General features: G+C 42.9%; 3 protein-coding genes across 4 annotated transcripts; 2 read left to right on the top strand and 1 right to left on the bottom strand.

Moving 5' to 3' along the window:
* The first annotated feature begins 897 nt into the window (after positions 1-897).
* Positions 898-13,918, top strand: tdrd7b (tudor domain containing 7 b). 2 transcript variants are annotated; one of them, XM_076972377.1, is made up of 17 exons: positions 898-1,049; positions 2,417-2,623; positions 2,935-3,079; positions 4,405-4,582; positions 5,966-6,045; positions 6,419-6,642; positions 6,947-7,533; positions 7,664-7,853; positions 7,973-8,084; positions 8,244-8,446; positions 8,544-8,678; positions 9,027-9,110; positions 9,474-9,608; positions 9,784-9,894; positions 10,099-10,631; positions 10,883-11,043; positions 11,687-13,918. In XM_076972377.1, the coding sequence occupies exons 2-17, from the start codon at positions 2,417-2,419 to the stop codon at positions 11,905-11,907; spliced, it is 3,306 nt and encodes a 1,101-aa protein (XP_076828492.1). In that variant the 5' UTR covers positions 898-1,049; the 3' UTR covers positions 11,908-13,918. The 2 variants fall into 2 exon arrangements, with proteins under 2 accessions (XP_076828492.1, XP_076828493.1); XM_076972378.1 differs by lacking the exons at positions 898-1,049; positions 2,935-3,079 and having other exon boundaries at positions 2,483-2,623.
* On the bottom strand, positions 12,870-17,728 carry plaa (phospholipase A2-activating protein). Its single transcript, XM_076972379.1, has 14 exons — positions 17,505-17,728; positions 17,213-17,406; positions 16,959-17,059; positions 16,673-16,793; positions 16,335-16,502; positions 15,892-16,027; positions 15,496-15,665; positions 15,232-15,383; positions 14,798-15,017; positions 14,564-14,629; positions 14,413-14,484; positions 14,231-14,338; positions 13,772-13,939; positions 12,870-13,681 (listed from the first exon to the last, which is right to left on the bottom strand). Exons 1-14 carry the CDS (start codon positions 17,651-17,653, stop codon positions 13,110-13,112), a joined length of 2,397 nt encoding a protein of 798 aa, XP_076828494.1. The 5' UTR covers positions 17,654-17,728; the 3' UTR covers positions 12,870-13,109.
* Positions 17,729-17,897: 169 nt separating this feature from the next.
* On the top strand, positions 17,898-18,942 carry smim20 (small integral membrane protein 20). The gene is made up of 3 exons (XM_076972380.1): positions 17,898-18,094; positions 18,262-18,318; positions 18,464-18,942. Exons 1-3 carry the CDS (start codon positions 17,986-17,988, stop codon positions 18,502-18,504), a joined length of 207 nt encoding a protein of 68 aa, XP_076828495.1. The 5' UTR covers positions 17,898-17,985; the 3' UTR covers positions 18,505-18,942.
* The last annotated feature ends 258 nt before the right edge of the window (positions 18,943-19,200 follow it).

Below are 19,200 nucleotides of genomic sequence, written 5' to 3'. Positions count from 1 at the left end.
TGTTTGTAAAGAAAAAGTACAAAGTAGCATCGATGACGCTATATCTCCACAGATCTTTGTCTACTGGTTATTTCCACTCTGGCAAAGCAATACCAAAAGATTAACCGAGAGACTGTTGGCCAAGCCAACTCTTTAAGGTAGCAATGATAACCTACTACCACTGAGAGGCAGTGAAGATTTGCTTATGCCTTTGGATAAACCCATATATTTGTATCCACTCTGTCTTGCTACTGAAACCTTTTAGACAGGAGCATAAAAGAGGTGTTTAAACGTCTGACCACACTTTGCTGTGGGTAAGGAAAATGCATATTTTCTAAGACGTGCAGGCATTATTATGTACAACGTACAATGTACAGATAGCTTCATGACGATTTTGCTGCTTCTTGTTTCTTTGTGTGTGTTTATTTATTTCAGAATTTATCTAATTATCATAAACTACCATTAGACTTCTTATTATCTTATTTACTTTACCTTTTTTACTTTATGTTATTTTAATATTTTTATCTTTAATTTCTTTTAACATTTTCCTTTTGTCTTTTTGTCTTATCTCCTTTTAATGTTTATTTTATTTATACTGTAAAGCACTTTGAGTTGCATGTATGTATGAAAGGTGCTATACAAATAAAGATTATTATTATTATTATTATTATTATTAGATTCTTATCCACCGAAGGAAGACGTGAAACGTTCAGACGAGGTGGAATTAGATCATTTAAACTTTTAATGTGAATGACGATGTTTGATCCTATACCTTATAACAGTTAAAAGAAGAAACGTTGTCAAACGCTACACAGGTGTGTGTTACTGCAAGTTAATGCATGATCGTGGGCAGACCTGTTCGGATATATTTTCACGGCGCCTGCGCGTTGATGCTTAATTAACGAGGGATGGTGCAAACTGTCCAATCACGCTCCACCAGGATGGCGCAGCGGGCCACAGGGAGGTGGAGAGGCGTCGGCGGAGCTTCCCAGTGACAGCGGACCGGGACCAAGCGTGACAGAAGTGTCCCGACGACAAAACGGAGCTGTCAGACCCGAATCCTCAACGCGGTAAGGAGGAAGAGTCGTTCGTGGGACAGACTCGTTCTTTTTCCCCACGTCTTTTACTCACGTTTTATCGACTGTCTCGTAGAAAGATGTGTCAAGTGTTCGGAACTCACTTTGCGAGATGAAATTTAGTTCTCGGAACCGAACCGTCCGTTTGTGGTAGTTAGGCTGGTTACAGTATAGCACGGCTGAACTACGGTAAATCAACGAATGCAAACCCTGTTCAAAGATCTGGGAAGTGTCCGGCTTTAGTCCACTGGGTGCGGATGACACTCACGTCACCAGCTCTGGACAAGTTCCTGAACTCCGTCAAACGTGTCCGGCGCAGGTTAAATACTAGACGTGCTTTTATTAGAAATAAATAATAATGGCAGAATTTAAAACTCTGCACATAATTTAAAACGTTTTTGTAATAGGCGAATTGTCTTCCCAGGCGTTTCTTGCTATGTGCCCTCTCAATACATACTATGTGGAACAGGTCACTAGAAGAATTCCAGTTTCACTTTCCTTTCATGAAAAACAAGCCTGAAACTATTTAAACTTGAAATAGCAAATATATGCACTGTAATAAGCATATATAAGCATATATATAGTTTTAATAGTTAAATGCTTCCAAAACTGAGGGTATGTGAATAATGATTGACATTAGCGTCACCCTGGTACCTTATACAACCTGTCTTTAGTGAAGGTGAGTGTAGTTTGGCCGCACGTTTGAGCCTCTCCCTCAGAAAATTAGATCACTATAAAACTTTTAACAGACAAGGTGTATGCAAAATGCTGGATGATTTACATAAAGTATCTATATCTATATCTATCAAAAGCTATAGATGGTAGAAAATAATCAAAATGAGTTTGTATGAGCTACTCTCGTGGACTATCTTGTAGCAGGGCACCACTCCTGATAGCAACTAAGCTACATAATGGCAGACCAAGTTATTGATCTATAGTGTGTGCTGTATTTTGACCAGTGTTTCCTTTGCTGTCAGTGCCCGGCATTATTTCTGATGGATTAGTTAAACTCGATCAATCCACAAGCGGTCTGGCTAAATGACTCACCCAGTCTATGTATTTAAGGCATGCAAGACCAAGCCTTATCTGATCTGCATCATTTTATCGTATACCCGATCAGCAGTTTAAATTGTTTGTGTTCACCACAACGAAGCCACTAAATGTGTACATTTGTAAATATTGATTTTTTTTTTTACATAGCCTAAAGGGCTTAAAACATCTCCTGAATAAGCAAGCTCTAAGTCAGTGCCTGGGAACACCTGCTGTTGTATTGTGTAATTCTGCAAATAGTAAGCAAACTTACAACACATCCAAGTGGCCATTGTTTTTTTTTTTTTGTTTTGTTTTTTTTTTTTTCTCAGATGGCAGATGAGGGGCTTGTGAGGAAGATGTTGGGAGCAGTGCTGCGGTCTGGCGAGGGTGGGTTGTGCCTCTCGCGCCTGCAGGCAGAATATAAGGAGCTCACGGGTGAACCCATACCCTACAGACAGCTGGGCCACGCCACGCTGGACACGCTGCTCCACACCATGCCCTCTGTGGTGCGCGTGGACCGGGCCCGATCCGGGGAGGTGAGCTGGTCTGAGATTCAAACCAGGGGTTGAATGCTAGAGGACTACAAGAGAATGCGTGGAAACGCTCATATACCATGCCTTTGTGCACCAGTTAGCATTGCTGCTAAACAGTGTTTGGTGTAATGTGTAGCTGTGGTTGTAGTACTTTGATAGTACTTTGGACTGGTTTGTTGTGGTGTTATGAGGTGGACTCCACATTGAATCCTCAAGAGACTTTAATTATAATGATGTCCAGAACCAGAAAAAAAATACTTCAGGGTGCTGGGGTACATGGTTACATGACCTTAGACCTTCTCTCTTATCTGCAGGTAATGTGTTACGCTGCAGCGGGGAGTGAAGTAGGTCATGTGACAAAGCTGGCGGCTCGACGGCGTACGGCTGAGAAGACTGGCCGGCCTCAAATGGTCAACTGCCAGCTGAGGGTTAAACCCTCTGCCCCTCTTGTGTTTTACGGTAGGACTGACCATGTGTTTTCTGCATCGATGGCTAGTTGTAAGCATGAAGAGTTTGGCTTTTGTCTGTTGAAAGTTCAGTTCCATCACCAGTGACAGAGGACACTTGGGTGGCAACGTTTTGAATGTGGGCATTTGTCTCACTGGTAACAATAATGGTGCATAGTGCATAGTGTTATACACATGCTACTATTTTTGCTGCTACAACTTGACATTTGTTCTTATGGAAGACGAATGTTCCTTCTCAGATAGGTGTGTTTTTGTATACCCTGAGTGTTTCGGGGTGCGTCTCTGTGGTGAATATGTCCTAGTTACACTCCTCTGAGTAGGTGTGCAGGGTTCTGGAGATGCTAAGAATAAAACTATATGAGGCTACCTGGCAGCCACAGTGCTCAGGGTTGGGAGCCTCTCGTCTTCTCCAGCTCTCTCAGTTCAAGGACTGATCGTGGATCAGTGTTACGGCACAGCAACGCAGCCGTACAGTGATACAGCAGAAATCCAGCAGACGTATTCTCGCTCACTTCAGAGACATGCTGAGACAAGGAAGGAGGAAGAGAGAGAGAGAGAGAAAGAGAGAGAGGTGGGTGGAATAGGGGAGAGAGGGAGAGCTGAAAGAAGTGGTACATCAGCGTGGCACTGCACTGGTGTTTCATCAGAGAAATCGTTTCTCTTCTCTCCTTCTGTTACTCAGTGAATTTGCTGCTGGGCTGCGTTGCCTTCTGCCTTTCCTCTCCTCTCACTCTCCTTCTTTGGTGAGGCTGCTACCCTGCGGAGCGTTTACTGTAGGAACACAGCACTCAGTGATGCGTTTTATGTTCCTCTGCTCCCGCGAGCGAGATTGGAGAGAGGGCTTAGCGCGTGTTATCACCGTGCTGCCTCTAGAGCGCCACTCTGCACAGCAGACAGCGCTGCTCTGCGTCCGATCGGGAGGTACGATGTAATCAACACGAGAGGTATGAAGTCATGGTGACTGATAGAAAAAGGGTGTGCTTACTGTGTGTGCTAAATGTTAATTAAATGGGCAAAAGGTTTAATGCCATAGTGTGGTGATGCTGTAAAAAAAATTACTTGTGTGACTGCGTGGATAGAGAATCATGAGGTAGATATTGAAGCTGGGTGTTTGTAGAAGCTTTAATGTCTTGTTTTGACGAGAGCTTGTAAAGGATGTGACAACCTTCAGTTATGATGTTTTAAAATTTAGGTCAAATCAATCATCAGTACAGTAATTACCCCAAATCTCCCCAGACTTTTAACCTTATAATGTCATGATTTCCTGAGATTTTTCATGGTTTACCGGTCTCTAATTGAATATTTTCCCTTCTACAGCCAATCCCAGGACATCTCTGAGGCAGCCTGATTACCAGAGCCGCCAGGGGCGAGTTGGGGGTCGGCCTGACTCTCGGCCTGGGAGCATGAGGGGCCCCAATCCTGAAGGAAGAGGCTGTAAACCTTGCAATACACCACCCAGCACACCCACCAGAAGACCCACCCCTCCCTCTGACAGGTAGGATAAACTGTGAAGTGGTGGAGCAGTACGTAGCAAAGGCACAATGCTGTTCAGATGATTGTTCAAACGTAACAGAGTCTCGCTAAGAACGCATGACTTGTACTAGACAAAGAGAGTTGAGAGTGAGACAGTGGGCTATTGAGGGACAGATAAGGAAGTGGGTGAAGAAGCGCATGTCTTTCTCCTCCCCCTTTCCCTCAGAGGCTTCCCTGTTTGTCTGTTTTCCCCCCTGGCCCTCTGCTGCTCTCCACTCTCTGGACATTCCCTGACGTGAATCAGAATTGCAGAGTAGAGCTCAGCTGTGTATTGAGTGAGTCTGGTGCTTCTTCAGCAATGGAGTGAATGCTGTTGCTACTGCTGGTGTGTGTGTGTGTGTTTCTCTCTAGCCAGTGCTTTTCAGAACAAACAACTGACCTCACTCTTTGAGCTGTTTTCTTTTGGGCTGTGCCATATACTGTGTCACACATACAATGTCGTGCAGAGAGCATAGCTGAACAGGTGGCCCCAGGGTCACTAATCCTACTGCCATTCTTTGGTAGATTATCCGGTCTACATGAGTCCACAATGAATCAGCACTTTTTCTTTAGTGTAGTTTTTGGTTTTAGCTCAGGCCATCTGATACCTACAATAAGATGAAATGAGATATGCTCTATGCTGTATTAAGCAATTTTGTTCTAATTTGAAATTTGTCAAAATGGGATGCAAAGACCTATAAGTAATAACATTTCTATTCAGTCACTTACCCACATTTATGACTTTGGGTTGTCCTGTAGTATTCAGTAGTTGTATTAATAAATCTAAACATTTCCAATTCATTGTGAAATTATTTGTGTAGTGACTTTTTGTAGTGGTGTGGAATTTATTTATGGTTTGTGTTATTAAAAACAGGCAGGGAAGTGGGTGAAGGAGCACAAACATGTCCTCCTCCACTTGTGTGTCAGTTAAAACATTTAGGCATTTTTATGTCTAGCCACCCAGTTACAAATCAGCACGTGTCCCGTGAGTCATTGTTCAAGTCCACTTTGGGGTTAAGAGGTCAAAGCAAAACAGGGATGAATTACAAACATGGCTTTTATATATATAAAAAGCTAAATAGAATTACAACATAGAGTGAATGTGTGTCTGAATGTAATCAGTCTAGAAGACTGGTACATGAATAAAATGAAGTCACTGCTTCATTACTGCTTTTGTCACTGGGGTTTTTAGAAACCTCTGAAAATGTCAGGTGCCACCAGCTGAGAAGTAACGATTCCTTCTTTTTTTCCGTGCTCCTTTAAATGGTAAACAAGATTCTGCCTGCTGTTCAATATATTGATTGAACACAAGTCACTCTAAATACTGACTCTGAAACTGAGAATCATTTCTTTCATTTTTTTAAAGACCAGACAAGAGGATGACCTTACCGCCCAGATTCCAAAAAGAAGTGCACGCCCACCTGTCTAGTACTCAACAGAGCACTGGTGAGATAGTTCTTGCCATTCAGCCAGTCCTGAGCAGAAACACCTTTAAAATAAAATATTTTCTTCTTAAGTTAATGGTGAGTGGGCAGGAGCCTAAGAATTTTTTAAACTATGCAGTCAGTGTAAAACACAATTTCTCCACAAAGAGAGAGTCTTTAATTAAGGCCCTTCAGGCTTTCTTCATTTATTGTCATGTTAAAGGTAATGCCATACAGGTGATCCTCATTAGAGCTTGTAAAGAGCCCGGTGATTCTGAGCCTAAGGCGGATTTACATTTACATAGATTAATTAACGTAATTTACTATTTTCACTGTCTAAATGTGAGGCAGTTCTTTATAGCTTAGTTCTGTACATCATGTTTATGTATTTCCAGCTCCTGCCAACTTGAATGAAAGCATACCCCAACTAAAAGCCAGGACGTCCCATTCAAGTTCCTACAACCCCAAACTGGTGCAGTCTCGCCTCAAGGAAGTTCTGAGCAAGCACAGCAATGGTTTCTGGGTGTCTAAGCTTCCACAACTGTATGGAGAGCTGTATAAACAAGACCTTCCAAGTGAAGCAATGAAAGATCTGGATCGATGGACGCATATATGCATAGTGAGTGCAGACCTAGTCAGACTGTGCCTGTTTTCATGATTTTTTCATTAGTTTAAAGCGATCATACATTGTTGTTTCTCTACTGTGGCATTGCAATTATAATTAATTAACAAAAGTATCAATGTATATAGGTTGGAAATATACAATTTGCTAATCATGTAATCATGTCTTGATTGCGATCAGAGATTAGCAGTGTGTAAATATGTGCTCAGCGGTAGATTTGCCTTTCACACCTACTCCGTGAGCTGTAATAAACATGAATCTGAATCTCTGAGATTTATTTATCTATTTATTTTATGTGCAGGTTGAGAGACCGTGCAATAGCAAACCTCAGGAACTTCTGCTGTACCCTGCTAAAGCTTTTAGCCAAAGCAGTACCCCACCTAGCCCTGCCATGACACCTACAGCAGACCGACAGCCTTCCTCCCCCAAGAGATCTCCCTGCCAGGCACAGCAAGTGACCAGACCACAACCCCCTTCTACATCTAGCCCTCGGGAGTCCCCTAAGGTTTTATCCGAAGACCTTAAGCAAAAGCTTGGGGGGCTGCTCCTGAAGTACAGCAGTGGTCTGTGGGCTCATGCCCTCCCTAAACTCTACCAGGATACCTACAATACTAAGCTACCCGAGTATGTTCTTGACAACCTGCTTCTGCTGTCAGATATATGTACCATTGACTACCCCATGACGGACAACCCCAAAAGGGCGATTCTGTATGTAAAAGTTGCCGAGGATGAAAACTGCAACCAGGCGCGATTAGAAGACCTGAAGGCGAGAGAAGAAGTGGGTGGATGTGTCAGTTCTCAGGTCACACCCCAACTCCTCATTCCCAAGGAGGAGTATCCCTCAGTGTTGATCATGGAAGCAAGAAGCACCAACAGTGTTGTTCTGAGGTTAAGCAAAGATCATGGTCCCATATCTTATTCTGACCTTGTTTAGCTAAAAGTAATCAATGTTCTTGATAAAACATAATAAGGTGATTTCTTGGGGTCTCAGTGTGCTTGTTTGCATATGGGTTAATAGATACATAGGCGAGGGATACTCCAAGGCCCTGGAGAAGCTGGAAGATGATATGAAGGAATTCTACAGAGAAGACAACACCAAGAAGCCCCTGGTCTCTCTTTCATCAGGCCAACTAACCGCAGTTTGTGCTGAAGAAGAAGAGGAGATCTTCCGAGCACAAGTGTGTGAGGTCAGGTCTGACCAGGTTAAGGTACGTTATCCAAAAGCATGAACAGTTAATGAATGGGTAATTGTAGTGCAGTTTGTACACAACAATCACGTGATTGGTTAGAAGAATCACTTGGCCATTGCTCATTTGTGATGTTAAAGGTTTATTATGTGGATCATGGGTTCTCTGAGGTCATCAGTAAAAGCAAGTTGATGGAGTTGCATGAGGACTTTTTCAGACTGCCTTTCCAAGCTACCAAATGTAAACTGGCTGGTGAGTTTTTTTTTTTTTTTTTAGTGTTGATCTGAGTAATTCATATTTACAAATTCAAACCAACTAATTTCATGCATACGCTTCACAAATGTGGGCTTCTGTAGCTTCAATGCTCATGTGGTTTTGATGTCACCGAATTGATGTGTTTGTGCATGTTAGGCCTTGAGTCCTTTTCTCAGGAGCCAGCTGTGCTGAAAAAGTTTGACTCCCTGGCGAGTGGTAAAATCTTACTGGCTGAGCTCCTCGAGCGAGATGCGGTTCCTTTGATGGTGTTGTATGACACGTCACAGGATGATGATGTTAATATCAATGCTGCTTGCATGAGAACCCTACATGAGAAGTCTTTAGAGGTCCCTTTGCAGGTACCTGAATTCTTTCATCTCACTTTTTATCTTTTATTGCACGGTCTGTAAAAGGTTCTGTGTTGAGTAGCATTTGGTGACGTATTTTCTCCTGTAGGTGAACAGTACCCACACGAATGTGAGTGTGATAAGTGTGTGTTCAGATGGGACGTTCTGCTGCCATCTGCCTTCTCAAGGATTGACCAAGCTGAATGATATCCTAGAGAAGACAGAGACCTATTTTCACTCACAGGTACTAAGGCCATAGTATGTGCTGTTACTAGACTATTTCTTTGCAGAGGTACAGGAACAGATATGATTAAAGGACATAATAAGATTAGGAGATATGAGGCATGTAATCGCTTGTACACGGTGACCTCCAGACCTGCTAGATTTCCCGTGTTGCATTTGAAATAGTCTTCATTTTGCAAACTGAAATTTATCTTGTACTCTAAAATTGACCTAAAAACTTATAGTGCTGTATAGTACACATAGGTGTGAAATAATGTAAAAAATATTATACAATAACATTTTGCAATCTAATAATATAATTCTACAGGTTTTTTGTGTCAGAAACTAGAAATGTCTTCTTGTGTGAAAGGTCACATCGGAGTTGTTGGTTTCCAGACCTTTCTGTGGAAAAATCTGTCTGGCTCGCTACAAAGGCAAATGGTCTCGGGTTGAGGTAAGGCAGAATCAGCTGGTTCACATAGGAATTAAGCTGTTTAAACAAAAGATTCTCTTTCAAAGGCCAAATATGTCAGCATTCTGACTACGTTCTGCTACATTCGGCAAGAATTCTGCTACATTTTAATTTTAAAGTTTGTATTAGTGTATGCAAAATACCATATGTGTTTTAAGTGTAATTTAGAGAAAAAAATTGACATTTGTCATTTGGGAGTGTGCTATTATTGAGTTTTGGATAGAATTGCGGTAACCATTGGAATTTTTATCTAAATCCTAATCTGGATGCTAGAAAAGTAGCACATAAAGTTATTTTTGATCAGGTGAATAACTATATCTAATTGGAAACACATGTTGTATTCAGATAACTAACCTGCATGGAAGCCGTGTGCTGGACATTCTGTTTGTGGACCTGGGGATCCAGGCATCTGTTGAAGTCATTGAGCTAAGGGAAATCCCACCTGCTTTCCTACGTGACTTTGTCGCAATCCCACCCCAGGTCAGAGAGCCATAAAATCATTCTAGAAGGATTCAAGGGGAATTCATGAAATTGAGTGTGTGTATGTCTGCATCTATTAATGACTGTATGTATGTTTATGTGAACATACGATCACAAGACACAAAATGTGAAATATTTTCTATATACACGTGTATCGTTATCTGTGTCTCCACAGGCAGTCAGGTGCTGTTTAGCTGACTTGTCTGTGGTTGTGGGCTCTTGGACTCCAGATGCAGTACAGAGGCTCAAAGACACAATTCTCCACTGCAGTGACTGTGCCATGAAGGCCAGTGCTTTATGATAGATCCCTTTTTTTATTTCATGCAGCAAATCTTTTCTATATTCTTTTCTGTTTGTAGTATTATTTGCCTCTATTAAATGGTTCTGTGAAAGAATTTAGATCTACTAATTGAAGGTTTTACTTGTAACTAGTGAAATGCAAAAAGCAACATGTGTAAACTCTCATAACCTTCATCGTTTTATCCTGCAGATTGTTAAAGTAGAGGAGAACAAACACCTGGCCCATGTCTACCTGTTTACCAACAAGAACATCCAGGACCCTGGCAACAGCCTCAACCGCCAACTTGCTGGCTCGGATCTCTGGAAGCAACAGGCAGATGTCTTCCTGAGCAGCCAGGGCCCTCTGAAAGCTCCCGGTGACCCTACGACCCCCTCTACCACAGCTGCCTCCACCAGTCTTCCCAGCCCCAGCAATGGAGCAGGCAAACCTCAACACACGCCCAAGACAGTATCTCCCCAGTCGGGCTCAGGTGGAGAGCTTCCAGCCACCCCATCTGGGGGTGTGCGTCTGCCACCTGCTCTGGAGCTGCCCCCACGGGGTCAGAACATGGACATTTACGTGTCAGTAGCATGTCACCCAGGGCACTTTGTGCTACAGCCATGGCAGGATATGTACAAGCTGGTGGTCTTAATGGGAGAGATGATTCTGTACTATAACAAGATGGACGAAAAACTGACCACGGTGGAGAAGGACCAGGTGTATGCTGCCAAAGTGGAAAACAAGTGAGTGTCAATGTAGCGAGTGCTATAGATTTCTGTGTGAGCAAATATTTTATACTGACTAAGGCTTTATGCTTGATGGCTGTTGTCTAGCCATTTATTACTTAAAGATATCACATTTCCCTTCATTGTGTAGACTCCCGAAAGGACAGGATATCTTAGTTGATCCTCAACAACTCTGCAGCCTCAGTAACAACAGTTGAAAATAAGCGTGATCTCATACCAACCAAGATATGACGTGTGCTTGTCCTTAGCTGGCACCGCGTGCTTGTGAAAGGTGTGCTGTCCAATGGGCTGGTGTCGGTTTACCAGCTGGACTATGGCAAACACGAGCTGGTGAGCTGCACCCTGCTGAGGCCCCTCATCCAGGAGTTCCGCCAGCTCCCTTTCCAGGGCATCACTGCCCAGCTCGCAGGTAAACCCACTCACTGAGCTCACCTGCTGGAACTGGGAATGGTTTTGCTTCCCATCATTATGGGAAGCGTTTTGGAAGTGGGAAATAGTTTAAAGAAATCTTTTTTGGTGAAAGGCATGAACATTGTTTTCATCTTGATCTCTTAATTCTCCATACCAAGACTAATTTATCTCAATTAGTTTCATAATAAATACTCAACATCAGCACTGTGCAGTTATAAGTGATCAATAGAGGGCCTTTAACATAACTATTTGAACATAAGTCCACTTGTGTTCTTGCATTCTTGTATTCTTTGGGGAATGAAAATACATTCCTACACACGAGTCACATGTTGTGATGTAGTCGTGGTTTGGCTGCTTAAGAGACAACCAATTTATGGAATAGCAATACATGATGAAATGAGACCTGCAGGATCTTTCACAGCAACAAAAATATTTGAGGTGAACTGAAAAATACAATTAAACTTTTCACCATTTGCTCAGGGTTTAGTGAGTTTAGGAGGTAGGTGTTCAATCTCCTTTCGAGTTATAGAATCCCCAAACGCTGTAGTGTGTAACCACTATAATACTCTATAATGTAGTGTGTAACCACTATAATACTCTATAATGTAGTGTGTACCTAACCACTATAATACTCTTTACAGGTGTGAAACCCAGGAAGTGGTCTGAAGAGGCTTCCATTGTATTCAGGAATCACGTTGAAAAAAAGCCCCTGGTGGCTCAGCTGGACTTTGTGGAGGAGGCAGAGCAGCCCTGGGACCGTAAGGTCACTGTGTACCTGGTGGACACATCCCAGGAGGACAGCGACATCTGGATCCATGACCTCATGGCTGAGTTTGCGGATGGGCTCACGAAAGCAGCGTAGCAGGCTTGGCTACCTGATAGTGTGTCATTTTTTTTTTGGGAGTGCCCTCATGAGCTACTCTATCCAGATACACTGCTTTCATTTGACACTTGACATATCTAAGAGAAGACTTGGTTTCAAAGGGTAAAACTACTACATTTTATTGTAGAGATAAATTATATGATGAAATATGCTTAAGAGTTTCTATCTCAACACAAACCCCAACTTTCATCTTTGCTGTTTAAGCATATAATAAATATTGTGCATGAATAAATCACAGCAAGCTTTCTCCAGGGCTGGGAAGTGATCTAAGGCGAAAAAAGAACAAATCTCCCGCGCTATGCTTGGGTGTCGTGATATGCTTGTTAAACTAATGGTACAATTTGAATAATGATCTTTAAACAAACTATTTAAATAAAATGACTGGAATGTTTATGTCTAGCTGGCTGGTTGTGTAAACTTAAGTTTGCCACTGAGAAAAAGCAACTAGTTTACCATTCTTCATAGTTATTTTCAACCTCTGACAAAGTCATCATTTTCCCTGAGAACGTTTACGTGTCCAGGCCCAAGGGAGTAAAATTGACAAGTTGTTTACAAAACTAGTGAAACATTCCCATTGTTCCATAAATGTGATGAGACTGCACATGTTGATTTTGAAGACTTGGATTTTGCTGCTATTTATTATTTCGAGTAAACAAGCTGCTTATAATGTGTCAGTAGTAGCATAACTGAATAACACGTATGGTTACTTCCCTAACATTGGATTGGTTAAATGGTTGAGTTTTTTTAGCAATGTAGATTGTTTACGAAGTCTTTGTTGACAAGCCTGACTACACTAGAGTTAACTGCATATGCCAAGCTTTTGAGTAATAAAGGAAAAAAAACAAAGATTGTTGTAGAATATCTTTGATCAGACCAAAAATGTGATGGGACATAATCAAGTAGTAACTTGATCCTTTTAGTCAGCCTTTAAAGATATTGACCCCATTTTGGTTTTTCTTTATTAATCCAGTTAGATATAACAATATGATAATCACATGACCCTGCTCTAGGAAAGATTTTTATACATCAACATTTTATTCATGCAGTCATTCAGTAAGCAGGCCAAGTTAAATAGAAACTATGGATTGGGAAGTGTTCAGTGATGCCAGTGGGACCGAACAATATAAGGAGTCAAAGGAGCATGAGGGTCATCTGTGACATCACCCAAGCCCTTTGTGACATCACTGCAGTTCATCCAGCACTAGCCGACAGCATTCCCCAACTTTAGCTGGATCAGACACACTGGTGTACTTTGTGATTTGTGAAGAGACGCCCAACGAGCGTGCGAGGTCTTTGGCTGTGCTGTCCCCGGCCACTGTAGTCCCCAGGGCTACCAGCAGCCTGAAGATGGCCTCTTTGTCCTGCACTACCTCCAGTGCGCTGCTAGCCACCGACAGGCACTGGGCCTTGGCCTCCAGCTCAGACGGCCGCCCGTGCAGCATGCCTGCGTAGTTGAGCACCAGGGTGGCCAGTGCCACGTGAATGTTCTTGTTGCAGACGGCGCGGAGGTCGGAGGCCCGTGAAAGCACGGCCTCGCGCTGGCCCAGCAGCAGGGTGCGGCCGCGGGAGCCGGCGAAGCAGTTGCAGAGTGTGCGCAAGGCCAACATCTGGTTGGCCGGCCGTCCCTGCAGCGACATGAGGCCCAGAAGGTGGTTGCAAAGGCTGGCGCCCTCTGTGCCTCCACATAGCTGGGCGTTAATCTCCGGGTGCCGCACAGCCAGACGCAGGATGTCCAGCACAGGGAAGACGATATCTGTGGAGTGGTTATATCATATTTCAGCATCACACCAGTGTACGCCTCGGATCACGGTTGAAGCTGTTATGTGTGTGCGTGAGCAATTACCTTCAGGCCAGTGGCTGGTCCTCCAGAGGACGTTGATCTGCTCGGCAGTGGGCAGATCTGGGCTCTTAGGGTCTGAGACAGTGAGCAGAAGCTTTTCCAGGCTGTCTAACACCACGTCACTCAGCCTGTGGTCCTGAGGAGCATTGCCATTAAGCTCTCGTAGCTTGGCTAAAGCACATGTTGGATATTTGGAAACAAAAACTGATTAGTACTTCTAGAAAATTGTTTAAATGGACGCTTTAGTGAACCAAAAATAATTGAATTGTTGTGGATATAACTAATGCTATGACTATAATAGTTAATAAAATGTGGAAAATTTGAGCATTTTTTAATAAATAGTTTCTTCGTAGTTTAGCTTCTTGTTTTGAATATATATCAGTACATGCAATCATATGAATAAGGCTAACTCTTTACAAGATATTTACTTAACAATGCCTTACGTTTGGGTTGCAGACTTACCAAGGATCTGAGTTGCATTGGCCTGTTCAAACATAACTCCATCCGTTTTGGGGAAGTATATATTTGTACCAGCTTTCTGGAGAACAGCAGGAGAGTAGGCACTACCACCTGGGGAGGCACAAGACGCGTGAGCATCACATGCGTGAGCAGACCTGCGTGTGCCGTATGTCACGTCGTCCTACCTGTGAACGGATCGGCTGCACCTGTGTTGGCGGAGCCAGGAGAGTCTGCTCCTGGAATGTATCGTCCAGCACCTGCAAAACAATATCGACGCTTAGCTGCACTCTTCTGCATCAAAGTGGACCGGAGAGTCTACTTTGCGAACAAGTTTACCAGTGAAGGGGTCTGCACCAAAGCCGTCTGTTCCTCCCCCCACCCCAGGGACATAACGTCCCGAACCTGAAAAGAACCACGGAGGACAGCTGTGGTTAAACTTATAAGATATGCTTATATGTATAGATGTTAACAGGTACTATTTGAAGGAACAGCAGTCTGTGTGAACTTGAACATTCAAGCCAGTTTGAACAGTAACGGGGTGGCGTTGTGAAACACCACAGGGCTGCTTGCCTGTGAAAGGGTCTACTGCCGTGGCTGGAGCTGCTCCTATGGTGTGGCCCTTGGTATTCTCAATAATGAAGTTAGCAACCTGGTCGAGGAACATGGGATTTAAGTCGTTCCTTTGCAGGAAGTTGTGTGCCACTAGCCAAGGGTCATCGTTCACATTATAGGGCAGCTTCAAGGAGGGCCCACCCTCATTCACATCAATGGTAAACACAAAATCGTATTCCTGAAAAGGAAAAGGAAGAATAGCAGTGGCAAAAGATTTCGTTACACTGTTTATTTTGGTATTTATAGATGTATTACTGTTTAATGTGAACAAGAAAACAGATTTGACTTCGGAATCTAGCTTTAGAATTTGTCCAACAGGCAATGGTATTATGAATTCTTCATGCATGCATAAAAATTCATGTGCAGTCCTATTGTTGTTTATAGCTCCTTACCTTGCCCTCAAATGTTACTTTCTTGGAGTTCTGTTGGGAAGACCCTCCCACCACATCTCCAATCTTCATCCAGCGGCTTTCGCTCATGCTCCACTGGTAAGCCTCCACGTTATTGTCCTCCTTTATGAGGCGTGTCTGTCCATCGCGATTTCCTACACGCACAGCCCAAGTTACTTGATGGAATATTTTTGAGGCGTTTCTTGGCTCATGACCGTTACAAAATGAGATCAATCAAATAACAGCTTTATAACAAGGCCTGTTTACCTGGCTCGTCCAAGTGTTCCCTGCCAGGTAAATCCTCGACTTTGATGTCTCCAAGGTCTCCAGTCTTTGGGTCTATGGTGGCCTTGGAGAGCTCGTCTTCAAATGCCTTCAGGTCCTGAGCACTCGCCACCCGCTCCTCGCTTTCAGTGAACACACGGATAATCCCATCACTGTGGACAATGGACAAAGCCTTGGCGTTTACATGTCTCCGCTATATTGCAAGAAAAGACTGTGTTCTTTTAAAAATTTATTTTTTAAACAAATGTCCTTAGCCTTGCATAGGCATTTACATTCTTGTCTACACACTATGGATATTGACACAGCAGAGATTACTTTGAAAAATGCTTGAATATTTGGTTAAGACAAGAAGTCATTTAGTGCAGATGATGCACATACCTAGCCCCTATAGCGATATCTCCGTTGGACAGCACACAGCAGCACCAAACTGACTGGGCAGGCAGACGGATGGTCTGTGTGCATTCCCCCTTCTTCCAAATCCTTACTGTCCTATCCTCTCCTGTGCTTATGAAGTCTGACAGACAGAGAGAAAGAGAAAGAAAGAAAAAGAACACATAGCTCAACATTTGTTTATGTACACCCTGATATTAATACAACACTTCCACATAAAAAAGGAACTAGCTGTTCTTTTTTTAAAGGCTTATTTCATTAATTACTTTAAAGGCTGATAGCCTTCAAATTAAGGCTGTATTTCCCAATATGTAGAAATGACTTATAAAGAAGACCCAGCTATAGACATACAACTACCTTCCTCCTTGTTTTTTTATTTTACTTTATAAACACTGCCAAAACAAGAGAACATTAAAGTCTGCCATCTGAACCTTGTCCATTGGGGCAGACGGCCAGACTGTAGATGTAGTTAGTGTGACTGTAGTACACTTGAACACATTCTCCTGACACCCTCCATCTTCTGATGCTGGCATCATTGCTGCAGGAGAAAAACTCGACATCGTTCACCACTGCTAATCCTCTGACACAGTCCTCATGACCTAAATCAAAAATGAAGATGCATCAACACTGGGCTCTAGTGGTGATATGTCAAAATGAAACAGGTCCATACTTTAAAAACTACTTTGCATGTACCTTTCAAGAGGTGAGCACGCCACAAGTGAACACCTTCTCAAAAAATTTCAACGCATTAATTAAATACAGGACTCACCTGAATATGTTTTTTCACAGCGGCCAGCTTTCCAGAGCTTAATCGTCTTGTCAGCAGATCCTGTGAGCATAAGACCCTGCTCTGGCAAAATTACCACCGCCCAGACAGCTGCTGTGTGTCCCTTACAATGAAAGCAAAAACAAACAAATAACATGCATTTACATTTATACAAACGTACATACACTGCACATGTTGGCTGTAAAGGCCGTTTCTATCATTTGAAGGAACAGAACAAAGCGAATCCCATGCAATGTCAGTTGTCATCCTGTTCTCAGTGCAAAATTACCTGTAAAGTCATCATACACTTGTCACTGAGCCAGACTTTGGCTGTGGTGTCCCAAGACCCACTCAACAATGTCCCAAACTTCCCAGCCGAGAGTGCGCACACTGTGAACAGCAAAATCAGAAAGTTGGAATAATTAGTCGAATAGCTCTAAGTTAGGTATGACTGATATTTAGCTTCATCTTGAGGTATCAGGAGAAACACTCCAAACGTTAAATCAAGCTATGGCCACGATGGCGAGTCTCAAATGACAGCACCAGTGTTTTTGTGTCCCTGTAGAGTGAACAGGGGGTCCGACCGGTCCAGTGAGAAGACGCAGATGATGTTGTCGTTGCCGCCGGTCGCTATGAGTCCACGGGGGTACGTTTCATTGGGGGCGATGATGCAGACACAAGAAACAAAGTTGGTATGGCCATTCATACAGTGCATCTCCTCGTAGCCTCTATTTTCACTAGTGAACGAGAGATCACAAAGAAAGAGAGTTTAAACGCTCCGCTCGCTACACACACAGTTAGAGTCACATTAGCTGTTAGCTACGTGGCCGCTTACCTGGGATTTGGGACCCAGACTTTGGCGGTTCTGTCTCGAGACACGGAAACAAAGGCCCCTTCGGGTAAATATGCGTTGGCCAGGCCCCTGACGTCCAGCTCGTGGCCGGCGATGGAGCAGCTCAGCTTGTAGGTGTTGGGCGACGCCATTGTGATGGTCACGGACACACTCGGCCAGACCAACCAGGAAGTGACACAGCAGCAGCTGCCGGCGGAGCCGCCGCGAAGACTTGTGGGTAAAAAACCGTGCGCGGGGTCGTCCGTTGGCTTTCCCACACTGAATAAAATCTAAAAAAAAAACTTGGGTCGTGTAAATTTTAAACGGTCGGTATTTATTTCACATTTCGTCGAAGCGTTATAAAATTGTGCGAAATTATATATGTTTACTTTCTGTATTTAGCCTATTGGTTTGTCGAGTGAACTTTACCCCGGAAACAGAGGTTCGGTTCCGTCTCTGGTGAAGTGTCAACAGAACTGCAGACATGCCCAGTAACAGGAGAATCACGCTCATATTTGGGGGCTTCGTTGCTGCCGTAGCGGCAGCGTTTTATCCCATATATTTTCATCCTCTTACTCATACGGATGAATACAGTAAGTCAACAATTCACATTCTTCAAAATAAGTGGCAGCCTGTCCAGCCTGGTTGTTGTCTTGGTCGCTGGGTCTCCTAGCTGTCTAACTGGTTATCTTAGCATCTGCGTAACACCGTGTACCACTAGAACTTGTAGGCGATGACCCATCTTTCTTAACCTTTGCAGAGCAAATGCAGAAAATTAATCGAGCTGGGATCAATCAAGCAGATGTGCAGCCTGTTGGTACGTGTACTTCCTTGCTGTACTGTCGAATACCTAAGCTGAATCCATATCTAATAGTTACTTATTTATTTGTTGATGTTGAAAACATTGCAGCCTACATGTCAAATGTGTCACACAATATTTTACAGTGTCTCTTTTTTATTAGGTGTGAAGATATGGTCAGATCCATTCAAACCAAAGTCCTGATGTACCTCCAGAGATTAAATCCGAACAGAGAAGAGATTCACAAACATGAATATGCTATCGTAGATGTCTGGTGTAGATATCAGACTCTCAGATAATAATGCTCTGCAACAGCAAATTTATATTATGAGTAAAATTAAACAATAAATTGCAGGGTGCCTACTTGGGGTAGAGTGGGCAAAACACGGGCTTGTTCTAAACCAAGGCTTACATGCAAATTAAATACACTATTTTATTGTTTGCATATATATTTATCATTGCGCAAGTGATGTATTCCAGTCTCGATTTAGTGAGTAAAACCACCACATTGTACTTTGTTATGACACAAGACAGGCTCTAGGGGGAGCGCAAAGCCTTTTCAAAAGTAACTCATGCAAAGCTACTTCCAGAGATTTGTAACGCTGTTTTGTTTAAATAAGAAATAAATAAATAAAAAACTTGTTTCATATGCACGTTTGTTTCTTCCATTAAAGTTCAGGCATCACGTTTGATAAACTTTAGTACTCTTTAAAGAACTGACTCCATAGGACAGACTTGTGGCTCTAACAAATTCGAAAGACTGATATTTTGAAGTTAAGATTAGGAGGCATTTGAATGATTTCTGGAACTATGGAGCCAGGTGGGATCATTACTAATATCCCCCACCAAAATAATTTTTTTATAATAATAATACCACTGCATAGCCTCTGACAGAATCTC

Source organism: Brachyhypopomus gauderio, chromosome 14 (assembly GCF_052324685.1).
Source record: "Brachyhypopomus gauderio isolate BG-103 chromosome 14, BGAUD_0.2, whole genome shotgun sequence".
NCBI classification, from domain to species: Eukaryota; Metazoa; Chordata; class Actinopteri; order Gymnotiformes; family Hypopomidae; genus Brachyhypopomus; species Brachyhypopomus gauderio.
Note: the sequence above shows the minus strand (reverse complement) of the source record. Positions and strands in the feature narration are given on the sequence as shown.

Bases quoted from the DNA above. Each gene is read 5' to 3' on its own strand.
- tdrd7b (XM_076972377.1), top strand. From the start codon at position 2,417: ATGGCAGATGAGGGGCTTGTGAGGAAGATGTTGGGAGCAGTGCTGCGG. The intron at 7,534-7,663 runs GTTAAGCAAAGA...ATGGGTTAATAG, and splicing joins ACCAACAGTGTTGTTCTGAG to ATACATAGGCGAGGGATACT. The intron at 9,609-9,783 runs GTCAGAGAGCCA...GTGTCTCCACAG, and splicing joins TTGTCGCAATCCCACCCCAG to GCAGTCAGGTGCTGTTTAGC.
- plaa (XM_076972379.1), bottom strand. From the start codon at position 17,653: ATGGCGTCGCCCAACACCTACAAGCTGAGCTGCTCCATCGCCGGCCAC. The intron at 17,060-17,212 runs GTGCTGTCATTT...TGCTGTTCACAG, and splicing joins ACAGGGACACAAAAACACTG to TGTGCGCACTCTCGGCTGGG. The intron at 15,384-15,495 runs GTAAACAGGCCT...CTGTGCGTGTAG, and splicing joins GGAACACTTGGACGAGCCAG to GAAATCGCGATGGACAGACA.
- smim20 (XM_076972380.1), top strand. From the start codon at position 17,986: ATGCCCAGTAACAGGAGAATCACGCTCATATTTGGGGGCTTCGTTGCT. The intron at 18,095-18,261 runs GTAAGTCAACAA...TAACCTTTGCAG, and splicing joins TACTCATACGGATGAATACA to AGCAAATGCAGAAAATTAAT. The intron at 18,319-18,463 runs GTACGTGTACTT...CTTTTTTATTAG, and splicing joins AGCAGATGTGCAGCCTGTTG to GTGTGAAGATATGGTCAGAT.